Below are 24,081 nucleotides of genomic sequence, written 5' to 3'. Positions count from 1 at the left end.
CCTGCACAGGTTAAAGTCAGAAGGAGAGGAGAGGTTCAGGAGACAGGAGGAGTCGAGTGCCTTATGGCATTTTGGCCAACCTCTCCATGTCGTAAACACAACCTCTGGCCCAAGTGCTGCACACCACTGTGTAACAAATTCCTGGAAAATATGAACTTGTGTTAACTTGTACCTCTTAGACTAATACAGCCCCCTGCCCCCCTTGTTTTTACATTTCTGTGGCATAAATATCTCAAAACAATATCTCTACTTGCTGAGTCGAACCAAGGTTTGAATCGAAAAAAAATGCACAGATAGGTTCTGGTTGGGTCAAAATAATTGAAGAAAAAAACATAAATGGGGTAAGAAGTACAAGACGTAAATGTTATATAGAAATTAGACTGATTTGTCTCCGCCTCGCGGAATATGACATTTTAAAACGAGGCTTCAGTGTTTGGTTTAAAGTCACAACTACAAATTTACACTTCAAAGTAAAATTGAATTCATCCAAATACCTGCAACATGAAGCACAAGTTAATTTTTGTCTGTGTCTTATATCTAATACACAGTAGTGACCCTTAACCCTTAGGAGAAGGCAGAGTATGATGCCTTTGTGGATCAATACTAAGCTTGGAAAATCTCAAAACCGACCATATACACAACAGATGTCTTTAACACACAAAGAAAAAAACTGTGTAAAATGATAATTGAAAATTATTATTTCTGTGTGTGATTCAATTGCTGAAAGATCAATAAAACGTGCAACATGCTCGTTGGCAGTCTCCTCTGGGTTCATTTCTTATATCTGAAGAAATAAATTGAAAAACTAAAATTATAAGATAAGTTTAAGGTCACCAAATTAAACTAAAAATGATCCAATGCTGCATTCCTTTGTGCATATGCTTTGGCAGTTTTTTGCAGCAGTAGCAACAACTTAACATTTTTTGTGTCAATGAGCCCTCAAAAAGTCCTCAATGTCACCTTGGAGGACCCATTACTCTGTACAGAACAGCTTCACTTGTAGGATGTTGGTGGGTTTTCCTTCATGAACATCTCACTTCAATTCCTTCCACAACTTGGACTTAAGTCAGGACTTTAAACTTGGCCATATGAAAATTAATTAATCAATCCTGATGAGTTGAAGAGGGGACATCACAGATGTAAGGCAGGAGCAAAATGGAGTGCAATAAGGAAGATGTTTTAACTGCTTCCTCTAATCATCATTGGGAATGTGAAACCACTGGCAGGTAAAATGGACAAGTCTGTCAATTTAAAGATTATATAGCAGTAATATTGGAAATATAAAAGGAAATACTCCCACCCAGTGTCTCTCTAGCTGACTCTTAGACTATAGGGCAGACAGATACAGCAGGAAATGCAGTAATAGTAAAGGAGGAGGGACTGGTGCTCGTTAACAACGGATGGTCTAATTGTGGACATGCTACTGTGAAGGAGCAAATCTGCCCCCAAGATGGGAAACTGCTTGCTGTGAGTTTTTGTCCACTGTGTCTGGAGAGAGAGTTTACCTCAGTAAACTACTGATGCAGCATATGACATCATCAGCTCAACTGCCGCCAAGCTACAGACACAACATGCAAAAGCATTTATGATGATCTGTGGAGATTTTAACCACACCTTTTTCACTTCTACATCTAAACTTTTAACAAATACATTTTCATTTAGTTATTTTTGCTCACTAATTTATACTGCAATAGTGTAATGTCCTTTTGGTGATTTAATAAAGTATAATATTCAGTTCTTGCTACACTGACATGTATTATTATATAGAGTTCCAGGTCAACAAAGGACCACATTTAAGTAAAGTTTGTTTAATTGGGTCCCTCAATTTTATTTTCAGGATTCTTTGAAGATATTTTTCAGCAGCATTTTTATGAAACAATGTAGGACAATCAAGCAACACTGCTCTGTAATGTGCTGTGCATAGTGAGAGGGGTAAATTCTAGGGATGTTTTGAGTGTGAGTCATTAGTCATCATATTCTGTTTACACATTTTTAGTTTAATGAAATTACAAAGTAACATCAGAAGGAAATCAAAGTATCTGCAGTGGGAAATGAAAAGCAACATGGGAAAAACTGCCTTTAAAAATGACAAATGGATGAATCTGGTTGGATTTCATTACTAAGCTTTGGATAAATTAAGTAGTTTGTGTTTCATTTTTTGAACCTGTCAATACTGCCACATTTATATCTGGGAAGATTTTTTTTAATTAGGTGTTTTAGTGCCATGCTCAGGTTTTTTTTTTAATCGCAAATGAGAAAACACCCAGGTCAGTGGTGTTGAGATTACTGCTTTTCTGCAGACGCCTTAATGGGAAAAATGTAATCAGTCCTTTAAACACAATTAGGATTTCAGTCGTTTGGTCATACCTTTAAATATGAGCCTGTAAAATAACACTCCCATAAGCAGAAGGACGTAAGCATACGTTATTTTAGGGGCATGTTTAGGGGAGGTGCATAGTCTCAATTAAACACTGATCTATTTTACACAAAAAGCTGTGGGCTTCTATGGTAAAATTTTGATGAAGAATTTCAAAGATGTTCATCATCAATAACTTTCATAACAAAATAATCAATACATTTACAAAGCTGTTCATTTGTTTTTGGCTCTTAAAAATGCTGTCATGGAGCAGACTATAAAAGATAAGGTTACTTTGGGAACATCATACAGTTATGAGTAATGATACACCACCAGCTACAAGATCAGACAGAGCAGACTTGGAATTATTAATGGCAAGATAAGATACCAACTAAACAGTTGCTTGAACACAAAAAACATCAACAGAGATGAAGCATTGCAGTGTTATAGTTCAGTATGCTTCCTGTATGTTGTCATATAAGAAAACGTAAGTATAAATGAGATGACATGGTAGCTTTATGGGAACAAGCTTCCACATGGAAATGAACAACAATGAAAAGATCTTGTCCGTCTCATTCAGAGACAGAGAGTCACAGAGAGGTGTGCTTTTAATAACCAGCATAGACGCCAGACAGGAACTTACAGATACCAACGTAAGTACTGTCGAGTGAAGGATATGGTGATAACTGGCTAACCTGCACATATACATAATCTTGCAAACCTTCTTTAACACACACACACACATACACACTCAAATATGCACTTACAGTATCAAATCAAAACTAACATCCAAAGTGCATTATTATATTAGCCCTGTATATCTTAATAGTTTAACAAAAATGTACATTTTCTTGATATCAAACAATGTCAGGGGAACATAAGGTTCTTTTTTGGTTTAGAAGAAACAGCCAACACCAGAAGTTTTGATTGCCACGCTGTTGAGGAAGTCCACGGTAGCTACTGTATCCAAAGTGCTTCTGAGAGGGATGGAGGTGAGTAGTCTTGTCATCATATCTTTATATAAATAAGAGTCATTCCTGGCAGGCCAAGTCTACACCTGTAAAGAACAGTGTTGACAGCATTCTTCTAACTTGTAATGTGACACAGCTTCCCTTTTTTTGCATAATATTGACACAGTAGCAGAAAACATTTGTCAAGACCAGAATTTTTTTTTTTGTACCTGGTGTCCACATTTGATGAAATGGATAAAATTCAGTAACAATGAGAGAGAGACACAGATTATATGAACATTTTAAAAGATTTGGACAAAATGTATTGTGGGTAGTATGGTGTAAACATTCACAGACTGCTGGTGATGTTTAATTAAACATAGGACTATACTGTTAGACAACAGTAACTGGATGAACACACATGTTAAAGTAAAATGGAAATATTGGAATTTGGACCATATCATCTTATAGCATAATGTAGATAAGAAACAATGGACTCATTGAATGATTTTAAATAACAGACAGTACAATAGTCACTACAGGCTTGCCAGGTTTCATCATGCTCAGTGTGGTACTAGTAAATTTGTTGCCAGTTTATGAAATAAGGTTAATCAGGCTTATGGTGAATGCAACTCTTTAGTTTATAGCTACACAAAGCACTGTTGTTGAAGTAGGAGTGGAAGGAGGAGACTCAAACTGTGCCATTTAGTCAAGACCAGATCCTCCATGCACAGGTCCTTTTATTTAATGAAGATGAACATTCTTTGGTCCTTTGTCATATGCACGAAACAGGAAATAGGTAGTTCAGAGAGGGAACGTCTTTGGCGATCCATTCAAAGCTCATAGGAATCGAACAATGTGGTTTAATATTTCAAATGAAAGTTCCTGGGGTTATGGTCTGACTGTAAAAAACTAAAACAAAAAAGATCACCATGGTCCAAATCCTTTCCTTCTTTCACACCAGCGAAACTAAAGCAAGAACCTAAAAAGTAACAGAAGTAGTTATAATTAACAAAGTAATTTGACTAGCCAACTCAGTTCATCAGTGACACAGACTAAGCTCTTTTCGTACCAGGCACTTCTTACACTGGACAACACAACACCAATGGAAACGACACAAGCAGTTCTCCTCAAACACCACTGTTTCCTCCCGGTAGCCTCGCTCGCAGCACAGCAAATCACAGCCGCTGATGTCCATGGCTGTGCTGTTGCACATTCGCCCCCTTGTTCCCAGTGAACCCGTTTTCCGGTTTGCAAGACAAAAATCTGGAGACTCGTCCGAGTAGATCAGGTCCTGCTTATCTGGTGGCTTGATATTCTGGCCAACAGGGATCAGGGTCTTCCCGTCGTTGCCACCCATCACCTTGGAGGCGCCATTGAAACGCTCCAGCAGGCGGTCGCCCACTTCACGGAAATGAGGCATCTTTTTCCAGCACGTGCGCAAGGTGCACGAGCCCGAGAGTCCATGGCACTTGCATTCAGTCCTCATGTAGAGCTTCACTGCCTAGCAGGGGAGAGTGTGGGCAGGGGGTGTGGGTTGAGGAGAGGGGAACAAAGAGGTGAGGGAGTATAAGCAGTGAAAAAAAAGGAAAGAGAGAAGGTTGATCAAACAGAAAAAAGGGACAAAGAACTTTTAACTTGTACCCCGAAGTGAGGCTTTTGACAAATGACAAGTTCACTAAAGAAAAATGTGTTATTGTGTTCTCCATACATCACAGACAAAGCCAACAGAGCATGCGCACACGCACACATACACGGGCACACACACACTCATTGATAGATAGGTAAGATAAAAGCAGACGCTGATCTGAAGGAATTTTTCCCCAACCCCCCTTTTACCTCAATGTTGCCTCTGGCCTTCCTACATCTAACAAGCCTTGACAACAGATCATTCACTTATACTGCACATAATTAACCCATCACACACACACACGCAAACACACCTGTCCGCTTAGACACACATGCACCAACAAAGTGTGCGTACAAGAACACATGCATGCATACACACAAACAGAAATGTGAACCCATCACAGCATTTTTATTTCTCAACCTCTGGGAATATGTGTGCCATTTTTTTATGATGTTCAAATGGTTTGTCGCTAGTGCTACAATTGGACAACATGCCAAAAAACCTCCCCTATGTTCCTCTCTACCTTAGTTTGACCCAAGCAAAAACAAACCTAATAACTGTGAGGGGTTCTTGTGCAACATTTATGCAAGTGGACAGTAACATACTGAGACTAAAAAAGCAGTAGAAAGGGACAAGTCACAAAGGGGTCCATTTTTAATCTTAGCACCGCTTTTCTGATACCACATTTCTTGCAACCATAATTCACTGGGCATTAATTAAGGCAACAAAGAAGAATGTTAAAATTTCTACAAGGCCTGTGGAAATGTTAGAAGTTACTTGCCTCGGAGGCTTGAAGACAAAATATGTGGCACGTTCTTATTTTTTTGTTACAGAAACATGATTCTTGTTAGAATATCAGTTTACGGCACTGCACAAATATGGCTAGAGGCGATGTCTTTCTCTTTTGCATGATGTGGTATGAAGGAAGATTCCAAAGAGCAAGCACCATCGTTGCCTCTTTTTATTTTTTCTATGAAAGTTGCTGATGTTGTGGGGACTTCTACTGCTTGAAAATGTAAAAAGAAACTTGTTTCTTACCAGCCTGCCAGCTTCATTGTTGTGGAGGTCAATGAGTGTCCTGATATCGCTTTTGCCTCTTCTCCTCCTGGCATCCATAAACTGTTTTGACTTTTCATAACCAAACTCCACATCATCTCCGCATCCCCCCCACTCCCACTTAACCCCATCCCCAGATGAGGAGGATGAAGGTGGCCTTGGAGGCGCTCTATTCCTTGTCGCTTCACAGCCACACTGCAGGAGGTCTCCCATGCTGCAGGCCTGGGTCACAGCGTGTGTCACGCCAGCTGCTGTGATGGCATAGACAAATGCTGTTTCCCGGATATCTGCAGTAAAAGAGACAATGTCACCAAAATTCATGATTAGAGTAATCTCAGTTATGTTGAAATATCTGATGTCATCAAAAGTAATCTACAGCCTCTATTCCAAAAATGTTGGGACATTGTGTATAATGTAAATAAAAACACAATACAGGGATTTGCAAATCTCATAATCTCGAGCACCTGGACTCTGCTACGACAAAGTCATGCAGTTGTAATACATGTAGTATGTGGTTTAGCATTGTCTTGATGGAACATGCAAGGCCTTCTCTGGAGAAGGTGTTGTCTCTATGGGAGCATATATACTTTTGAGCATTAATGATGCCTTTCCTGACATGCAAGTTGCCAGTTCCATAAGCACTACTGCACCCCCATACCACCAGAGATGAGGGCTTTCTTTCCAGAAAGAAACAGTTATCCACTTTGCCTCAGTCCATTTTAAACGAGCTTTGGTCCAGAGAAACGACAATGACATTTCTCATAGACAAGATTTATGGAAATGTTCCTGAGCTCATGTAATGATTTCCATGATAGAATTATGGAATAGAACAGATAGAATAGACTTCATGTAATATTGATTCTCGGCTGTGTTCCTTTGCACAAGGATATTTCCCTAATGTTAATCATAGGAGATGCTTTTCTCTACAGACTGACATACACTTCATAGAAGCCATGGGAGAGGGTACAACCTACCAAGTTTTATTCTGTACATTTTTATGGATTGTGTAAATGGAGGACTACTGCAGAAGAACAAGACCAATGGTGCATGCCATAAAGTAGGCTAAGTGAGAAGGTTCCATTAAGTAGACACTTAAATAAATTTTCTTTTTGTATAAACTCCTATGTATTTATTTTGTATGTTAGCCAACTAGCAACTCATCAATTTAATATCATTGGTGACTATCTGTGCTTTTCAGCATTTGACTTGGAAATGAATACATTTGGTATTTAATGGTTTGAATAGTTTAATGACTTCTTGCATAATTGTTTTTCCAACTAGCTAGCAGACAGCAAATTCCAGCAAAAATAAAAAAAAATAAAAACAGAAGGAGTTTTGCACACATATTGGAGACCATAAAATTCTATATGTAAGGACTACTAGTGTATGTGTATGTGAAACAAGTCTTAATGCCTAGACAGAGCAAGCGTAGCTGTTTCTGGTTAACAAGCTAACATGTTGCTTGACAAGCAAAGCAAAGACCAACCTGATATGTCAAAAAGTATGCTACATTATATTATAGCTTGCAAGCAAAGGGTAAGCAGAAAGTAAGTATAGTAAACCTACTTAATTTTTCTTTCAAGTATTTGATAATTTCTGGGTTTTTTTGCAATACATTGGAGGACAATAACAACAACAAAAAACTATTTCAACAAGCAAAAGAAGGTCATTTCCATCCATCAAATCATACAGACATGTCTTTTAATCCATTCAGGCAACGTCTCAGCTTCATGGAACAGGATACAAGCACTGTCCTCTCAGTCCTGTTACATAACCACAACATCAAGCATCTTTGGATTTGTGGTGCTGAGAGGTGCTGTTTCTCTTAAATGCACACACATTCAAACACTTGCACTTTCATACACACCGCAGCTGCTGGTTTATTTTGGGTGCAGAGCTTAGCACTCCTGGCTAAAGGAATGTCCAACCACAACTGCAAATTGATCGTGTGTCCTGCCCGGTGGCTTCAGCATCATATTCAACCTCAACTCAACACGGCATATCCTCCGTCATTGCAGCTATTGTTTTTAATTCTAAAATAAAAATAGCAGCCATGGCAGTTACACCCAGGACTGAAATAAGAGAATTCAGATTTGTAAATGTTCATTCATTCATTCCTTTTAGTTTAGTTTTGTTGGGTTTTTAATCTATTGTGTGCTCCTGTCCAAGCTACATCTTAAAATCAGTCTACTTTGTGATAAAACACTTGGTAGAAAAATCTGAATGTCAGGGTAATCTAAAGTCTCCCACAGATTAAACATATTTTTAGAAACCTGAGTTCAGTTGGTCTGACTCATTAAAATTTAGCAAAGGAAAAAGTTAACAATGGAAAAAAAGGTTGTCATTGTTTCATATTTTTTCTTGTACAGAAATGACTGAAAGAGACCAAAACCAACAACTGTCTAACTGTGCTGGCAAAGAATATAACAATGTACTGCTCTGTGACAAAAACATTACATTACAATCCAGTTTGAAAAGGGTAACATTTTGTGTTGCCAAATAGAATTGTGGGTCCGTTATTTTGCCTTGCTAGAATAGCTAGCGGTGGGAAGTTGAAAATAGTTTAAAAAATTTAAGCAGCAGAGCACACGCTAGTCTATCAAATCGACTGATTAATCGTGTGTCTGATCTAGTCACTGATCCTCCCTGCAATTCCAAACATTGAGATATTTGAAATGGCCATCATCAAACCTTTTTACATACATATCACATTGCATCTGTGTAAATGCAGTTTAATCTGTATGAGTATGCTTGTTTTTCTATTTTCATGGGGCATGGGAGCACTCTATACTTGCGAGGGTCAGACCAAGATACTGGAGTTTAGAGATCTGTTTTGATAAGACCTTTAACTTAGGGTTTTGATATGGGTTTTATCAATGATCTTATCAATGATGATTAGGGCTTAAATAAGGGTAAATAGGAATGTAGTGGTGACTATGTGTGTAAAATTACTGGTATAATGGAGATAAAAATGAGGCCATACGTCGCTTTGTGAAAAGCAAGTCCCCTTAAATAAAGTTTTTGTAAGAATACTTTATGCAAGGTTGTGGTTAGGGTTAGGCAAGAAGTACTTCTAGGTAAGCATTAGTTACCTAGAAATAAATATACTGTAAATCAATGTAATGTCCGCTTTACCCGTTAGAGAATGCATCACAGCTTGTCATAAGCTAAAAAAAATATCCCATCCATTGTATGGTGTGTGGAGAGTAAGTGAATGACTTATTTCTAAGAGTTGGAAGGCAGTGAGTGTACAGTCACCAACATCAACACTGCCAACTCCATATCGCATGATTCAGTGAATGGGATTCATTAGGAATGAGAACACACACACACACAAAGAATGGGTGGCGTGTGACGAAACCTGCACACTCCAGCATGCCTTGATATCAATACCAGCTGTACACCCTGACCCCATGAGATGTTTCGTGTATGGGTAGATTTATAAGTGTGCATGTGTATCATTGGGTAAATAAGTAAAAAGTATTGTTCAAAGTAAGATATTTGAGATTTTTCTCAACTTTTCAGCTCATCTAATGTTTATGTGACGTTTTCATCTGATATTTCATATTTTGGGGGGGATTGGATGTGAAAAATGCCAGATTGAGTAAATCAGTGTTGTATCTGTATATATAACATTACACATTTATGGTGGTACATACACTGTCTACATAAGATTGTGAGTGTGTGCTACATGCTCTTGTTACAGCTCAAGTAAACCACACCTTATTCTTCCGGCTTCTCAGCAACACAGGGCTCAGATTTTCAAGCCACAATAAACTCAAATCAAGATGTCTTACCTCCCAGCATCCCTGCATCTATGTATTCTAAAAGTATTATTTAACCTATTTTCATTGACATTTGTTCAGTTTTCGTTAGCTTTGTTTTCATGCAGTAAAGAAGGTATTTTTAACCCCAGAGCAAACTATCAATCTGAAACTTGGCAAAAAAAATGAGAAAGGCAAAGGACACACTGTGAGTGGAAATGAAAACAAGCAAGGGGTTGCAGAAGTGAGAGGATAAAGAGGGAAGTGTTAAAGAAGGTATCAAAAATCTGATGATTTGAGGCACCCTGTTTCACATTTTCCTTGCAGACATGAATTCCAAACAAATTCTCTGCCATGGTGGGTGTCTGGGCCTGCCTATGTCTGCTCCTAATTCCTTCTGCAGCATTTAGCACATATTCATTTAATGACTTTTCAATCTTTGGGCAACAACACAGGGGTGATCAAGTGCATCATATCTCAGACAATAACCTTACTGTTAAACAAAGATTTTAAAACACCAACAAACAATAGTCTCTTACAGAAAGAAGCACATTAAATGTTTTGTTGGATTTGATGACAAAATATGTGTCTGCAGTGTGAACCTTCGAGAACTGCAACAGAAAGCTATAAAATCAAGTCAAGACACACAAACAAACCAAGTAAAGAAAAACAACCTTCAATTAACTCGCCAATATGTTCATTATTATTTTAAACAGCTGCCTCTGAACAAGGAAATCTCCTACTGGATAAATGTAGGACATGGTTAAACAACATTGCATTAACCAAAAACTATAATATCTTTACTATGCTATCTGTATGGACTTGAATTATGGGTTTAGCCTGCTTACTTTCATACTCATAGTCTCAGAGGTGAAGTACACTAGAGAAGTACAGACACTGTGCCATTCTATGAGAGTGCTGAAACATTTAACATTTTCAGTGACAGAGCACATAGAAAATAAATAAGAAAAATGCAAGCCAGAGAAAGAACATGAAAAGTTGACACACGTCATCTAAGGTCCACTTAGATTCCTTTAAGACAGACAACCCAAATAGTATTTGTGTGTGTGTGTGTGGTATTGTAAATGCTCCAAATACATGTCTAGAAAGCTGGCTGGAAAATTGCCACAACAAGTCACACACACCACCTCTCACAGCTGCAAACCCTTTGGAACATCTCTGGAAATTTTTAGGGTTGCTGATGTGAAAACAGCTTCACTAAATACTGTCTTCTCTGTATTAATTCTTAGCTCATCGTGCTATTATTTCCATAGCAGAGTCTTATTGAGTTGTCCAAATTTCAAATCTACTCTTACCTATTCTCAGATATGTTTTTACCTATGCGAAAAATTGTGAAATCTTGACATGACTCTGTGTGTGCAATCACGAGACAGCCCCTAGCAAGTTTGTGTTTATCCTGCAGCACCGATTTACAAACAATCTATTGTGACTCTAAAAGAAGAACTGCAGCAGCCCCTGTGTGATTACCAGGATCCCGTTCACCGGCTGGCTCACACTGCGTGTCAAGACTGCTTTAGGGTCTGTATGTTATTTAAACACAGCCAAGATCAAGGAAAGAAGGATAATAACTGCCGATTAATGACAAGAAAGCAGAAATTTGACCTTGTTTTGGAGCTGAGTGTGTGAAATGTTCGTGTCCAGAGGAAAGAATTTTTTGGTTCAGACACAAATTAAGATCTTGTGTCAACATGTTCATTCATTCATTTGCACCTCTTGCAATAAAGCTGTGAAATGGCAGTGTTTCAGTAATGTTGTGAAATCAACTAAAACCCCCCCAAAAAAAAAAAAAAAACCCTATTACACCCACACAAACACACATACACTCACATAAAATTTGACACCTCGCACATTTCCACACTTTGCACCTTCAGTCTCTCTCTGCCCGTCTGACGCAAGTCAATAAGAAAGCATTTGCACTTTAGTGTGTGTGCTCTTATTTAAGTCTAGTACAAGTGGAAATGTGATGCATCCATTATCACATTGATCATCTAAAACACTGAAGCATGAAATACACACAGATGTGCGGACTACAAGAAGTTTAATTTCAATCCCCTTCAGAAATATGTTGGCATATAGCCGCCATAACACTTTTTAACATGGAGCAAAGTGTGGAACACAGTGACAATCCTTTTCTACAGAACGTTATCTAACAAACACACCACATGATGGAAGTAGTGCACGGTTTACAGTGGAATAAAAGAGTAAAGTTTGCTTAAGTACGTTTTTTTGCAGAAATGTGAGGGTTTAGTCAAGTTGGTTGTTCTCCAGAAAGTCCTACAGGTACAACTGCATTCTCAGGGAATAGTTTGTCTTGTATCACCCTGTCACAATCACACAATAAAATGTTGTTTTTCAGAAATGCATTATAAAATACCTAAAAAACAAAGCGGGTAATATCCACGAAGCACTGGTATAGTTAGGACTTGTGTAATTTTTTACTTTGGTTTGGTTTTTCAAGTTTTGTTGTTTCTATGTTTTGTTTCTATCTAGTTTTTGTGTCTGTTTTTTAGTCATTTGAGCTTATTAGGATTTGTTTCAGGTTCTGATTTAATCTTCTCAACCACAGTTTCCTCAGTCCTCTCCTGCTCTTGTCATTAGCTCCACTGCCACACCTATGTTCAATCTTCTAAGCTGCAACCATTAACTGATCATTGCTCCACAGTATTTAAGCTCTCTGGGTTCTCATAGTCACTGTCAGATCCTCGCAGTTACAGCTCCATAGTTTGTGTCTGTTCTCTCATGGTCAGGATATAGTCAGATTTTGATACTTCTTAGGTTTTTTTTCAAGTTCAAGTGCAGTTCTTCCACTAACTCCTACCTATGTGTCAGCATTTGAGTCCTTCTTCTCTCTCCACTGCCCACCTTAATTTACATATAGAGAGATATGCATATGATTGTAGCTGACTGGAAAATCAGTTGCTATGTATTTTGAATTTTACATCCTGTCACTTTTGTATTAGTGAGTTGTTTACTTTTTCACTCATTTCTCAACCGAGGAACGTCTGTGCTGCTCCCCATCACTTCATACAAACACGATTTTTTTTAAACGTTGCAACAGTAAAGCCCATCAGTAAGCTGTCCAAGTAATATAACAAAAAAAGCTGATCAGTGGCAAGATTCTTTAAGTGAGAAGATAATGACAAAGCATAAAACTGTGATTCAAATATAACACTGGGTAAAAATACTTTCTATTGTTCTTGCTAAAACCACAATGAAAATTGTGAGGTTTGAGTTATTTTACATGATATACATGTAACCTCCCTCTGGGCAGTATTAGCCTAGTTTGGCCATCAAAATTCATCCCTATTTCTCCAAACTGAGAGCACTCTGACGACGTCTTTTGCAGCCATCGACTACACGTAGGTACTCCACATAAACCCACTTAACAAGAAAAAGGAATGAAATATAATTTTACACCTATATTTGTGCCACCAGTCCTGCTAAATGGTTATATAACTGGTTTTGGTTGCAAACATTAAATCAAATGCAAAAGAAAAAAAAAAAAACAGAAAACCTGGGAATTCAGTAAATTATGCATATTGAAGTTACCTCCACTATTTGGTGTTTAGCAGCCGCAAACACAAATGAAAGACAACTAGCCAAAATGATAAATACAAAAACCAGAATTGCGGTTTGCGCGCCAGTTTAAAAAACAACCGCACTTTCACTTTTATTCTCAATGATTCCATTTTTTTTTTTCGGGGGGATGAGTTTCAAATGGAACCCTTTGCAATACAATGACCAATTAAGAGTGAACTCAAACTTGATGTGCATTTTTTGTGTTGCATTTTGCAAAACATGAGTCATCAGAAGATTTCATAACAGTATGAAATGGCAAAAACTTTAAACAGATGTCAATGTGGTTAAGTAAACCACTTATAGAGGGTAAATACAGAGGCACTTTTATTTGGACATTTACTAGTATTAGAGTATGATAAACAGCCATTAAGAGCAGATCCAGGTAATTGAGGACAAAAGCTTCAAAACAGAAGAGCACTTTGGCCTCCCTTGTAGACAGGCAGGAATTCATGATTAACTGTCTTCAACTGGTAGATTCTTGCCCCTTTTTTCCCCATTCTCTTCCTCTCGCTCACTCTCCATCTACACTTTAGTTTTTTTTCCTCTGTCGGAGATTCTGACAACAGTCATGTTGTTATAATTCAGTTGAGATAAGAGACAAAACATTCTTTTTAACTATCAAGATTTAGCAACATGAAATATTAGATGATTTAACTTTTTTGATGTCCTTACATGATCAAATTGTATGGGTTAGGAAACTGAGAGGCAGCACTTACAATATTTTTGCATTAAAACAACAAACTGGCTTGATATAAGAATGATTTAAAACTGTTTCAAAACAGAAAATGTTGCTATTCAGTTTCTGAAGATTTCAACACCATGGCTGTAGAAGTTCAAAGTTCTGTTAGAAGAACCGGTAAAAACTGTCAAAGAGCATTTCAAGTCATTCCCTTCCTCAAGTGAAATCCTTTGTTTACTGTTCTGTCAAGAAATAATCACAAGTTTATGAGAATTATAAAGCACTGGTTGAGAAACCGCCAATTATCCTGTAATCCCACAGAGTGGTGTAATACAGCATGTGAAATTGGAAAAGAATAAAAAGTTACACGTCAGTTAAAGTGAATAACAGCAGAGAACAAAAGGAATCTAATAACATGCTTGGTTGCGTGACTCAATATCAAATGTTCCTTGTTTGTTGACTAAACACAACGAGTAGAAGGTCTCCTGTAATGCCAGTCAAACAGGAGACAAGTAGATCTTTAAGAATCTAATCACACAAGAGAAAAACCAACACAGTAATTGCAGAAGACCCAGCTGTGACCCGATGTCAGTTATATTAGAGACTTCAAAGAGTTTTAGTAAGATGTTAGGAGATCTTAAGGGAGATGCTACGAGAAAATGCAATCTTAGCTAATCATTTCAAGCATGCCCAATCTGATGAAGAGGAGAGTCAGTCAAGTGTGAGTATGTCTAGTCTGAAATACAACAGCCACCCTTGTCTGTTAGAATGCTGTCAGACAGGGATCTGACCTCAAGTTGACGTAAGAGCACCGGCTGCAATCCCAAGGTACTGATTGCTGAAAAATTGGACATGACACTTTTGTAATGAGCTTGCAAAGAATTAAAATCTCATGAAAAGATTTTGGAAGGACTGATGATAAATGTATAGAGCCTGATTGATTTCACAAAGTGTGTTTTCTTTTATTAAGCTGTTGTCTGACCAAATCCACACAACATAAATGATCTGTTTAATGAAATGTATTTGTGTCAATATACAACTTTTAAATTGCTGTTGCAAGGATTGGGTCACTTTCTGTTTACCTGGTAGGCTACAAAAAACACACAAGACCAAACAATCCCGGTCTATAATCTACCGGCCTTCAAGGCAATTTTCTGCAAGTTTTCGCATCTGCTTGTCCGCTGTGTGACACGTATCCTCACCTGGCTGCTTCTGAGTCAGCATGCTTAATACCTGATTCCATTTCCATCCAGATCAACAAAATATCAAAACAAAGAAGACATGGTACAAAGGAACCATAATGGGCATTTTTTGCACATTTTAAAGGGTGTGGCCACACCCTTTAAAATGTGCAGTAGACACATTTCATGCCCATGCATGAAGGAGCTCTGGCACAGCTGACCCAAAAGGTAGTATGTGTAGGATCCTGTGAGAGTCTGCAGAGTTGCAATAAGTTTGGACATGCAAACACTGAAACCATGTATCCAGCCTTAGTCAAAAGCAAGAAACATCGATGACAATATAAATGCTGTTTCTACCTTTATGAACAACAAGATCATCTCCTATCCATCTACATTTTCATAATTTTGTCTACTTTGCAAACAAAGCTGTTTTTCACTAGAAAAAAACAAAGCACTGTCACCTTTCTTTCAACCATAAATTTAGAATTAATTTCACTGGGAGAATTTTTACTTGAACCGTTAAAGCTCATTAAGTCAACCGTGTCATTTTTCAAATCATTGCATTCAGCAACTTATACCACTGTGCAGAAATTATAGATAATGTTGCTAAACATTATTTTGAAAAGCACACTCGAGATTGTTGGCTGCATATGAAGCTGCAGCTGGAGAATGTAAATAAGGGAAAACAGTGAGCCTAACTCCACCCAAAATATCCCTATAAGCACCTGTAAGTCATACCAAACCTGTTTGTCAGACAAAACATCTTGCATGTAATGCAGTGATTTTGCACAAATTGCAAATATACACATGACCACAAAGTGTTTCATTTACATTTTGGTAACAGATGTCCTTTCTTTATTTACGATAAGTCAGCTACTCTGATGGGCTGCTAATTGTCCCTTAGCAAAAAGTAGTATACACAAAGTTAATTTTATTAACTATGCTTGCGTATAAGTATAGTATACTACGGACCATGTACTTGTACTGTACTAGAAAGTATACTAATTTAATACTTCTTAGGACTAAATTGGAACATTTTTAAATTTACAAAAGTACACTTTCAAGTAAACAACAAGTACACTCATCTATATACTACTAGTGTACTTGGTATATATTTCCAGTCCACATTTTAGTTTATTGAAGTATACTAATGGAAAAAAAGTACTCAAGTATGTTTGCATATTACCTGTAGCATACTATTTATTTAAGAGTTGGGTATGTCATCTCATCTAACCCACAGAAAGAATCAAATGAGCATAGTTCCTAAAATGTTCAATGATTTCTTTAAAAGTGTAACTTCATATCATATAATACAAGTAAAAGACAGGAGAAAAGTAATACACAGAGATTGTCGTTACATAAGCAAAATTGGACACATCAGTTCTTTACTCACTCACCTTGTTGGAGTATTTTGCCAAAGTATCTGTTGTGGCTGGTGCAGTTCCAGCGGCGATACCTGAACTGGTACTGGCACTCCCTGACACCCAGCCTCGCTCCTTTGGCCACCTCGTTGACAATCTCTGGCTGAGTCTGGCAAAGTTCAGCCTGCTTCCCCGCTAGGCGTTTTGCTTTCCTACAAATGCTGTTAGGGTCCATGACCAGAGGACTGCCCACTGCCCTGCAAAAGTTTGAACCATGTTAGGAAACAGATCAATCTGTAGCAACATGTCAGGAAAGTTCACATTGTGATCACTGGCTGCCAAAAAATCAATGCCAGCTAAGTTTTCTTCTTTGGCCCCCAAGCCTGCCAGCTCTACCCACCACATCTCAGCTGTGGCGACAATGTGCTTCTTGAATAGGCACGTGGGAGACAACAGAGCACAGTTTCCCGGCATCTTAGCTCTGACGTCATATTAACAAGTCTTTATTTTACTGTTGAAAGAACTTGGAAGAATTGTGTGGTCTTCACAAAGTTAGAAGTCACATATTTGGATGCATGTCAAGAGAAAGGCAATTTACAGTTGTATCTTAATCACGTTTAAGATGATTTTGGGAAACCAAAAAGCAGACTTTCTAGATTTCCAAGATGATGCAGCTTTTCTGTAAATGATATACCAGTTAGGAACCTTACCGCTAAAACCACACATACCCTTCAAATCAGTTCTCCTTTAAACTTCCCAGATTAAATCCTTTCAAAATGAAAAGTATGCATAACCCCAATTCTAAAAAAGTGTCCCACACTGAGTAAAATGAGAATCAAAACTGAATTAAATGATTTGAAAACCTCATAAATGAAGGGTTAGAACATATCGAACAAATCAACTGATGAGACAATTTACTATTTCATGAATAATGTTAGCTAATTTTGAGTTTGATGGCAGTAAAGCATCTCAAAAACGCTGGGAAACTAAAGGTGGGAAAGGTGTTCCGAAAAAAGAAACCGCTGGGGGAGCATGTTGCGACTACTTATGATGATTAGCAACAGGTTAGTAACATGAATGGGTATAAAAACAACACCTCAGAAAAGTGAGTCTTTCAGACTCAGAGTGGCAGAGGTTCAGCAATCTGCAACAAGAGCATCTACATATTTTGGAACAATATTAGAATATTGTTTCTCAACTTAATACAGGAAAGACTTTAAAGATTTCATCATCTACAACACATAAGAAGTATCATCAAGGGATTACGAGAGTCTGAGGACATTTCTGTGCACATTGGACATAGCCTAAAATCTGTATTGGATGTCCGTGATCTTCGGGCCATCAGAAGGCACTGCATTAAAAATAGACATGATTCTGTCATGGAAACTACAGCATGGGCTCCGGAGCACTTCCAGAAATCATTGTCTAGGAACACAGTTCACCGTGCCATCCACAGATGTAGGTTATATACATTTATTATTTGACAAATGCAGCTCTGGACCTCCTAAGCAGCTTTGATAGATGAGTGTATATAATACAGATAAATAGTTGATTCTAACTCTTAATGGCAAAAAGAGGCTTGGCTTTACTATTTAAAATCACTGCCAGCATCTGTGGCCACTTCAGTGGCATAACAGGAAAGTGGCTTTACAAGATTACTTTATTTCCACTCTTCTGTATGTGTAAGACACCTTTTCTAACAGTCTCCTGTCATTTTTTTCATGTCACACTCTTATAATCCTTGCATGTAAGCAAACCTGATCCACTACTTTTAAGTTTTAGCATGAAACAGCAAGGGAGAGAGAAAGTGAGGGTGACCAAAGGGCTACCTCACAGTTTTTCATTCAGCCTTGTCCCTGTTAATCACACCTCCTGATATCATTCATCTGCCTGGAGAGTTTGTTTTAAGAAGCAGAGCAAACACTCTCCCCAGTCCTCTCCCCTGGCGGTCTGATTCTCAGCAAGACATGTGTGTCTGTCAGTGTGTGCACACAGAGAGACCGTATGGATGTACACACAGCTGCACAATTCCAGTGTTATAGAAAAGTTATATCTTTTTTCATATAAATAAAACCATTAATTTGACAAGCTAACATGTCAGTAGATGATGGAATGAAAACACCTTGTGCCAACTGCTTTATCAATCATGTCATGGAAAAAAGCAGGTCTGCAGGCAAACGATCAAATACACACCAGCATGTAAAATACAACGTGAATAATGTAGACAGCGCAGATTATACTCAATTCATCTTGTAATAGAATTAAACATAGTTCAATTCCACATAATGTTCAAGGTTTTCAGTCGGGATTCAGAGCATAAGTGAAAGTTATCAATGACCTTCTGTTGGATCTCTGTGCTGTATTTGATATGATCAATCACAGCATTCTGTTGCAGAGGCTTGAACATGTTACTGGGATTAAAAGAACTGCATTAGACCAGTTTAGGTTATATTCATCAGATATGTTCCAGTTTGTTCATTTAAATATTCCCCACACACTGGAGTAAGTCATGGAGTTCCACAGTGCTCTGTTTTCACCTTATTCATGCTTCCATTAGGTAATATTATTAGACAGCATGGTGTAAATTTCCATTGCTATGCTCATGATATACAGCTATACTTCTCTATGAAACCAGATGTAACCAAGCATTTGGTTAGACAACATGCATTTCTTAAAGACAAGGCCTGGATGAGTCAGAATTTTGCTTCTAAGTTCAGATAAAACTGAAGTTGGTGCTAAGTGCTTCAGGAAGACACTTTCTAGCTCTATAGTTACTCTACATAGCACAATCATGGCTTCCAGTACAACAATGAGGAACCACTGATTTATTTTTTCATTAGGATCTGTCCTTTTACTCACATATGAAACAGGTTTCTATGACTGCCTTCTTTTATCTTCGTATTGTTGCTAAATTTAGGAATATCCTGTCTCAAAGTGATGTATAAAAACTGGTCCATGCATTTGTTACTACAAGATTGGACTACTGTAATTCTTTATTATTGGGCTGTCCCAAAAATTCTCTTAAAGTCTCCGGGTGATCCAAAATGCTGCAGCCAGAGTTCTGATGAGAACTAACAGGAGAGATCATGTTTCTCCAGTTTTAGAATATAATTTCCAGAATATAATTTAAAGTTCTTCTCCTTAAATATAAAGCTCTCGATGAACAAGCTCCATCGTATGTTAAAGATCTAATTTTTCAATATTTTCCCAACAGAGCACTTTGCTGTCACACTACAGGTTCAGTTGTGGTTCCTAGAGTCTCTAAATGTAGAATTGGAGGCAGAGTCTTCAGTTATCAGGCCCCTCTCTTGTGGGACCAGCTGCCAGTTTGGGTTAAGGAGGAAGGCACTCTCTAAACTTTTAAGATTAGGCTGAAAACTTTCTTTTGATAAAGTTTAGAGTTAGGGATTCTTAGGTGATTCTTAGGTGACCCTGAAACATCCCTTATTTATGTTTCTATAGGCCTAGACTGCTGGGGGACCCTATCTTAATGCACCTTTCTTTACTCTGCTCTCTTTACTCTCCATGCACAGGTGAAATATTTGTTGTCACCAACTAATGTTTCTTTAGCTCAGCAGGTATCCCTGGCCTGGTGTTGTGGTGCTTATTGTCCTTTTTTTCTTGTCCTCACAACCCCCAGTCGGTAGAGGCAGATGGCTGTCTATTCTGAGCCTGGTCCTGCTGAGGTTTCATCCTGTTAAAAGGGAGTTTTTCTCTCCACCTTGGCCTTATGCATACTCAAGACGGGAAATTAATCAAAGAGAAAAGTTCAAAATCAAAGAGAAGTTTCAATGCAATCTTAGTTAATTGGCATCGTATGAATTGGATTAATTTGGATTTTAATTAATTTGATTGAATTGTGACTGTATTACAATGAAATGGATCATCAGTCAGTCAGTCATCGCCTGTGGCTCCATTTGGGGCACAGGCCTCCGATTATCTCTCTCCATGCATCTCGATCATGGGCCAGTCTTTCCAGATGTCTTGCCCATCCTTAGTGAGTCTGCCTCCAGGTCACAGTGCCATGTATTTCTAATTGACTTGAATTGGAGTATATCTTTGAAGTGACATTTGTTGTGATTTGGCGCAATTCAAAAACTTAATTTAATTAAACAATCACATACACAACATGTAGACCCTGCCTCTCGCCTCTCGGTGGGGATATGCTCCAGCCCCCCCTGCGACCCTACACTTGGATTAAGCAGGTAAAGAAAATGGATGGATGGGTAGTATGTGGAGTGAAAACCTGAATATCAAAGTAAAAAATATGAATTAATACAACTGAAAAACATACAAGTGCCTGCATCTGAGCTTGAATCCCAGGCCTATGCAGACACACAGATCTGCTGTGGAGTGTATTGACAACATTGCCATGGAAACAATGCAGAGCTTGCAATACAGGTGTCTGTTTTGATAAAGTGTGAGTAAGTATTCAACATGTCAAACAGATAATTAAGTCATACAGACAGTCTGTAGGTGCTAATTAGCAGATGGAGGTACTACACTTAGGAACACACTCCCTCTCAAAAACCGCTTATTGCTCAACTACTGCCATCAGGGAATGTGTGTGTCTCGGAAACAGCAAGAGCCTAACACAGACAGAGAGATTAAAACAAATATCTGTATGTTCATAGTGCAGTGTGATTGGATGCAAAGAAGAGGTGGCTTTTTTCTTCCTTTTGTATGAATATGTGTGCCAGGGGCAGAGTTAGGAAGCAAGAACTGTCAGCAGATTAAAAACCAGACTGGATTTTATAATGGGAGGTGTAGAGTTGTAAAAGTTGTGAATGCACTGGGTAGAGTCCTGTGTCACTGTCAGAGAAAAGAATCCTGGAAGCGAGAAAGACTAAGACAGTTACAGGGCATTCACAAAGTGAGAAAACATTCCTTATGATCTTTTTCAGCAAAAAAGAAAACACTGCAAAGTGGACCGATGAAAGAGATGAAGACACAATGTATCAGACAGAAGAATTAACATTAAGCATTGTAGTAGTGTATACTACTCATGAGTCATTTGGGCTTTGACTTGCAACACTTTATTTTACATTACACAAAAACCTTATCACAAAAATATGTTAAGACATCAATCTCAATTGCTTTTAATCATTATTTTCTAGGTTGTTTCCTGTTATATTAACATCTATTTCAACTCTGCCAAAACAGCTTCCCTCCAAAATGGGAACATGTGATTTTTCACTTAACTTCACTTTGCACTCTGCCTCACATCAAAAACCTTTTCCAATGAAATGATCATAACACACCATGTGACAGGTTTTGGGCAGGATTTTCCAATCTTCCCATTACCCATGATCAGTCCAACAACCACCAGTATATTTGATGAGGCGTGTGTGTAAAGTGTGGTGGAATTTGGGTAGTCCCTACTCCCCACATGCCATTTTAAATGGACGGAAACATGGAGGAGGAAAAGAATACAAAATGATCTATTTGAGATTCTTAAAGTTTGAAATAAGCAAGCCAAAGGACTGTTGAGCATTCATAAATATGGCATCCCTCACAGCATGCTATGCTGTCACTTAGAGAAGCAGCCCCTTCTACTACCACAGTAAAAGCCCAACTTCCCATACCTAAAATCTGTAGCTAATATCCATGTAGACGGTGTGAGATGGGAGTGTGGCTGTGGAAATCTAGCAAAGAATACAAAGCCTTTTCACATGTCTTTTCAGTCTAAGTTCAGTAATAGTCTCAGCCAAATAACAAAAGCTGATTTATTTAACCAGGCATCCTACATGTGATCAGTGCTGATAAGGAATTCATACTTTGTTAATGTCTCTTGTTCTTTGTTTGGTTGGTTTCAAAACTGACAAATCAAAGTTTTGAGAAAACATTCAGTGTGATATGTATATGCAGTATAGGCAGTGTGAAGTTTTTTGTGTGGGCAGCATTTCTTTTTCTTCTTTTACTGTAACAACCACTAACAGACCAAAACCCCATAAACACAACTCATTCCCACATGGTATCTTCTTCAGCCTGGGAAGTTACATAAGAAGTGTAGTGTACAACTGAAGATGATTCCGGATTATACATTTTTCTTGTCTAATTACACAACTATCCTTTGTTGAGCTCGAGCAAGTTAAGACTTTAACAATTAAGACATATGTCAAAGTAACTTATGTTCAAAGTAAGAGAGTACATCAAAACAATACTTTTTGACATGGTGGGATAAAATCATTCCTGAGTTTCTTCTGGAGTCTGGATAATGTGCATTGAACTGCCTTAGAAGTTTAGAAACGGGGCGTGATGAGGGAAGTGGGATTGCTGGAAATGGGGTGAACTCAGGTGGAAAAGTACATTGCTGGAGATATAACCAAAAATGGGGTGCATTAATTGGATGATGGGATAAATGTACTGCAAGTGCCAAGCATTCTTGTCCTTGTTTGGAAAGAAAAACATTGAAGTGTTCTTCCTCTAATGTTCGAGGTAAAGTATTATGGAAATACTTTACTGTGGGATCCAAGAAGTGCATATTCCAGGCGTGAAAAGCAGTGCTTGTTTAAAAACAAAACAGCATGTACAGACTAATACAGATGAAATCGCTTTGTTTTTTCTTAATTTGCTGTGGTCTGAATATTTTGGCCAGAGTCTGTATAGACACCAGAGTATGACAGCATGCAGGTGTGAAGACTGATAATCAGCACTCAGTTCGACTCTGATTATAAAGCAGCTTCCGACAAACTTGTGTGGACTAGAGGTGTGGAAATTTCTCCAATTTGACTTCATTATGATGTGGTCAAGTACAATTCTGTAGTGGCGGACCATAATTGAGTTTGCAGCCTCCATAAAATAAGGATACATATACGCCAAAAAATACTGTCTAAATAATAAAGATATGTCTTACATGACAATTGACTGCTGCTAAACACCAAAGAAGAAGAATTAGAAAAAGCAAACGAAGATATGTTATGTAACTCTAATATTATGCTAATGCTGTTGGAATATAGTGGAGGAGGTCAGCAAGAAGTTGACAAATTGCAGTAAATGTTTTTAAAGCGGACATCTGCCCTGAATTTTATCAACTTACTGTAAAACGTGAATAAAATGTGTAATACTGAAACCCAAAAATGTAATAATTTGAAAATACAACGAATATAAGGAACCATGTTAGCTGTTTTCACCCTTACCTGACATATGCAACATCAATTAATGCAGCCATCCTGACTTGTAAGACAAGAATTAAAGAGGTTCTGCTAACCTTACCCTCCAACTCTTAGAGAGGGAACAGAATCAACTCATATATGGCAGCTGCCATAGCTAAAGATCAATTAGCTTTTCAGTCTTGGACAACCTCAGGTTAGCAAGATGCTGAAGACCTTGGAGCTGCCGTATAAGCACTCATCAAAACCTTAACTTTACAATAATGGCTATACCTGCTGAAACTCAATTAAAGCCCAAGTAAAGAGCTGTGACTTAGTGAGTAGCCATTACACATGATTTGTGGACCTCTGTGGTGACTGCATGGTAGACAACCTATAGTATGTCCAGTTCT

The 24,081-nt window shown here is 38.1% G+C and overlaps 1 protein-coding gene across 1 annotated transcript in view; it reads right to left on the bottom strand.

Annotated features, from left to right (window-relative positions):
- Positions 1-2,915: 2,915 nt before the first annotated feature.
- Positions 2,916-24,081, bottom strand: part of wnt6b (wingless-type MMTV integration site family, member 6b) — a 30,158-nt gene continuing 8,992 nt past the window's right edge. Inside the window, exons 2-4 of the mRNA XM_072397336.1 lie at positions 16,614-16,834; positions 5,975-6,279; positions 2,916-4,810 (exon numbers count right to left, since the gene is read on the bottom strand). Coding sequence (XP_072253437.1) covers positions 4,349-4,810; positions 5,975-6,279; positions 16,614-16,834 — 988 coding nt within the window. The 3' untranslated portion in view covers positions 2,916-4,348. The remainder of the gene's footprint in view (positions 4,811-5,974; positions 6,280-16,613; positions 16,835-24,081) is intronic.

The sequence above is a fragment of the Leuresthes tenuis genome, unplaced genomic scaffold, assembly GCF_036924035.1.
Source record: "Leuresthes tenuis unplaced genomic scaffold, fLeuTen1.0.hap1 SCAF_12, whole genome shotgun sequence".
NCBI lineage: Eukaryota > Metazoa > Chordata > Actinopteri > Atheriniformes > Atherinopsidae > Leuresthes > Leuresthes tenuis.
This window is presented reverse-complemented; position numbering and strand designations above follow the sequence as displayed.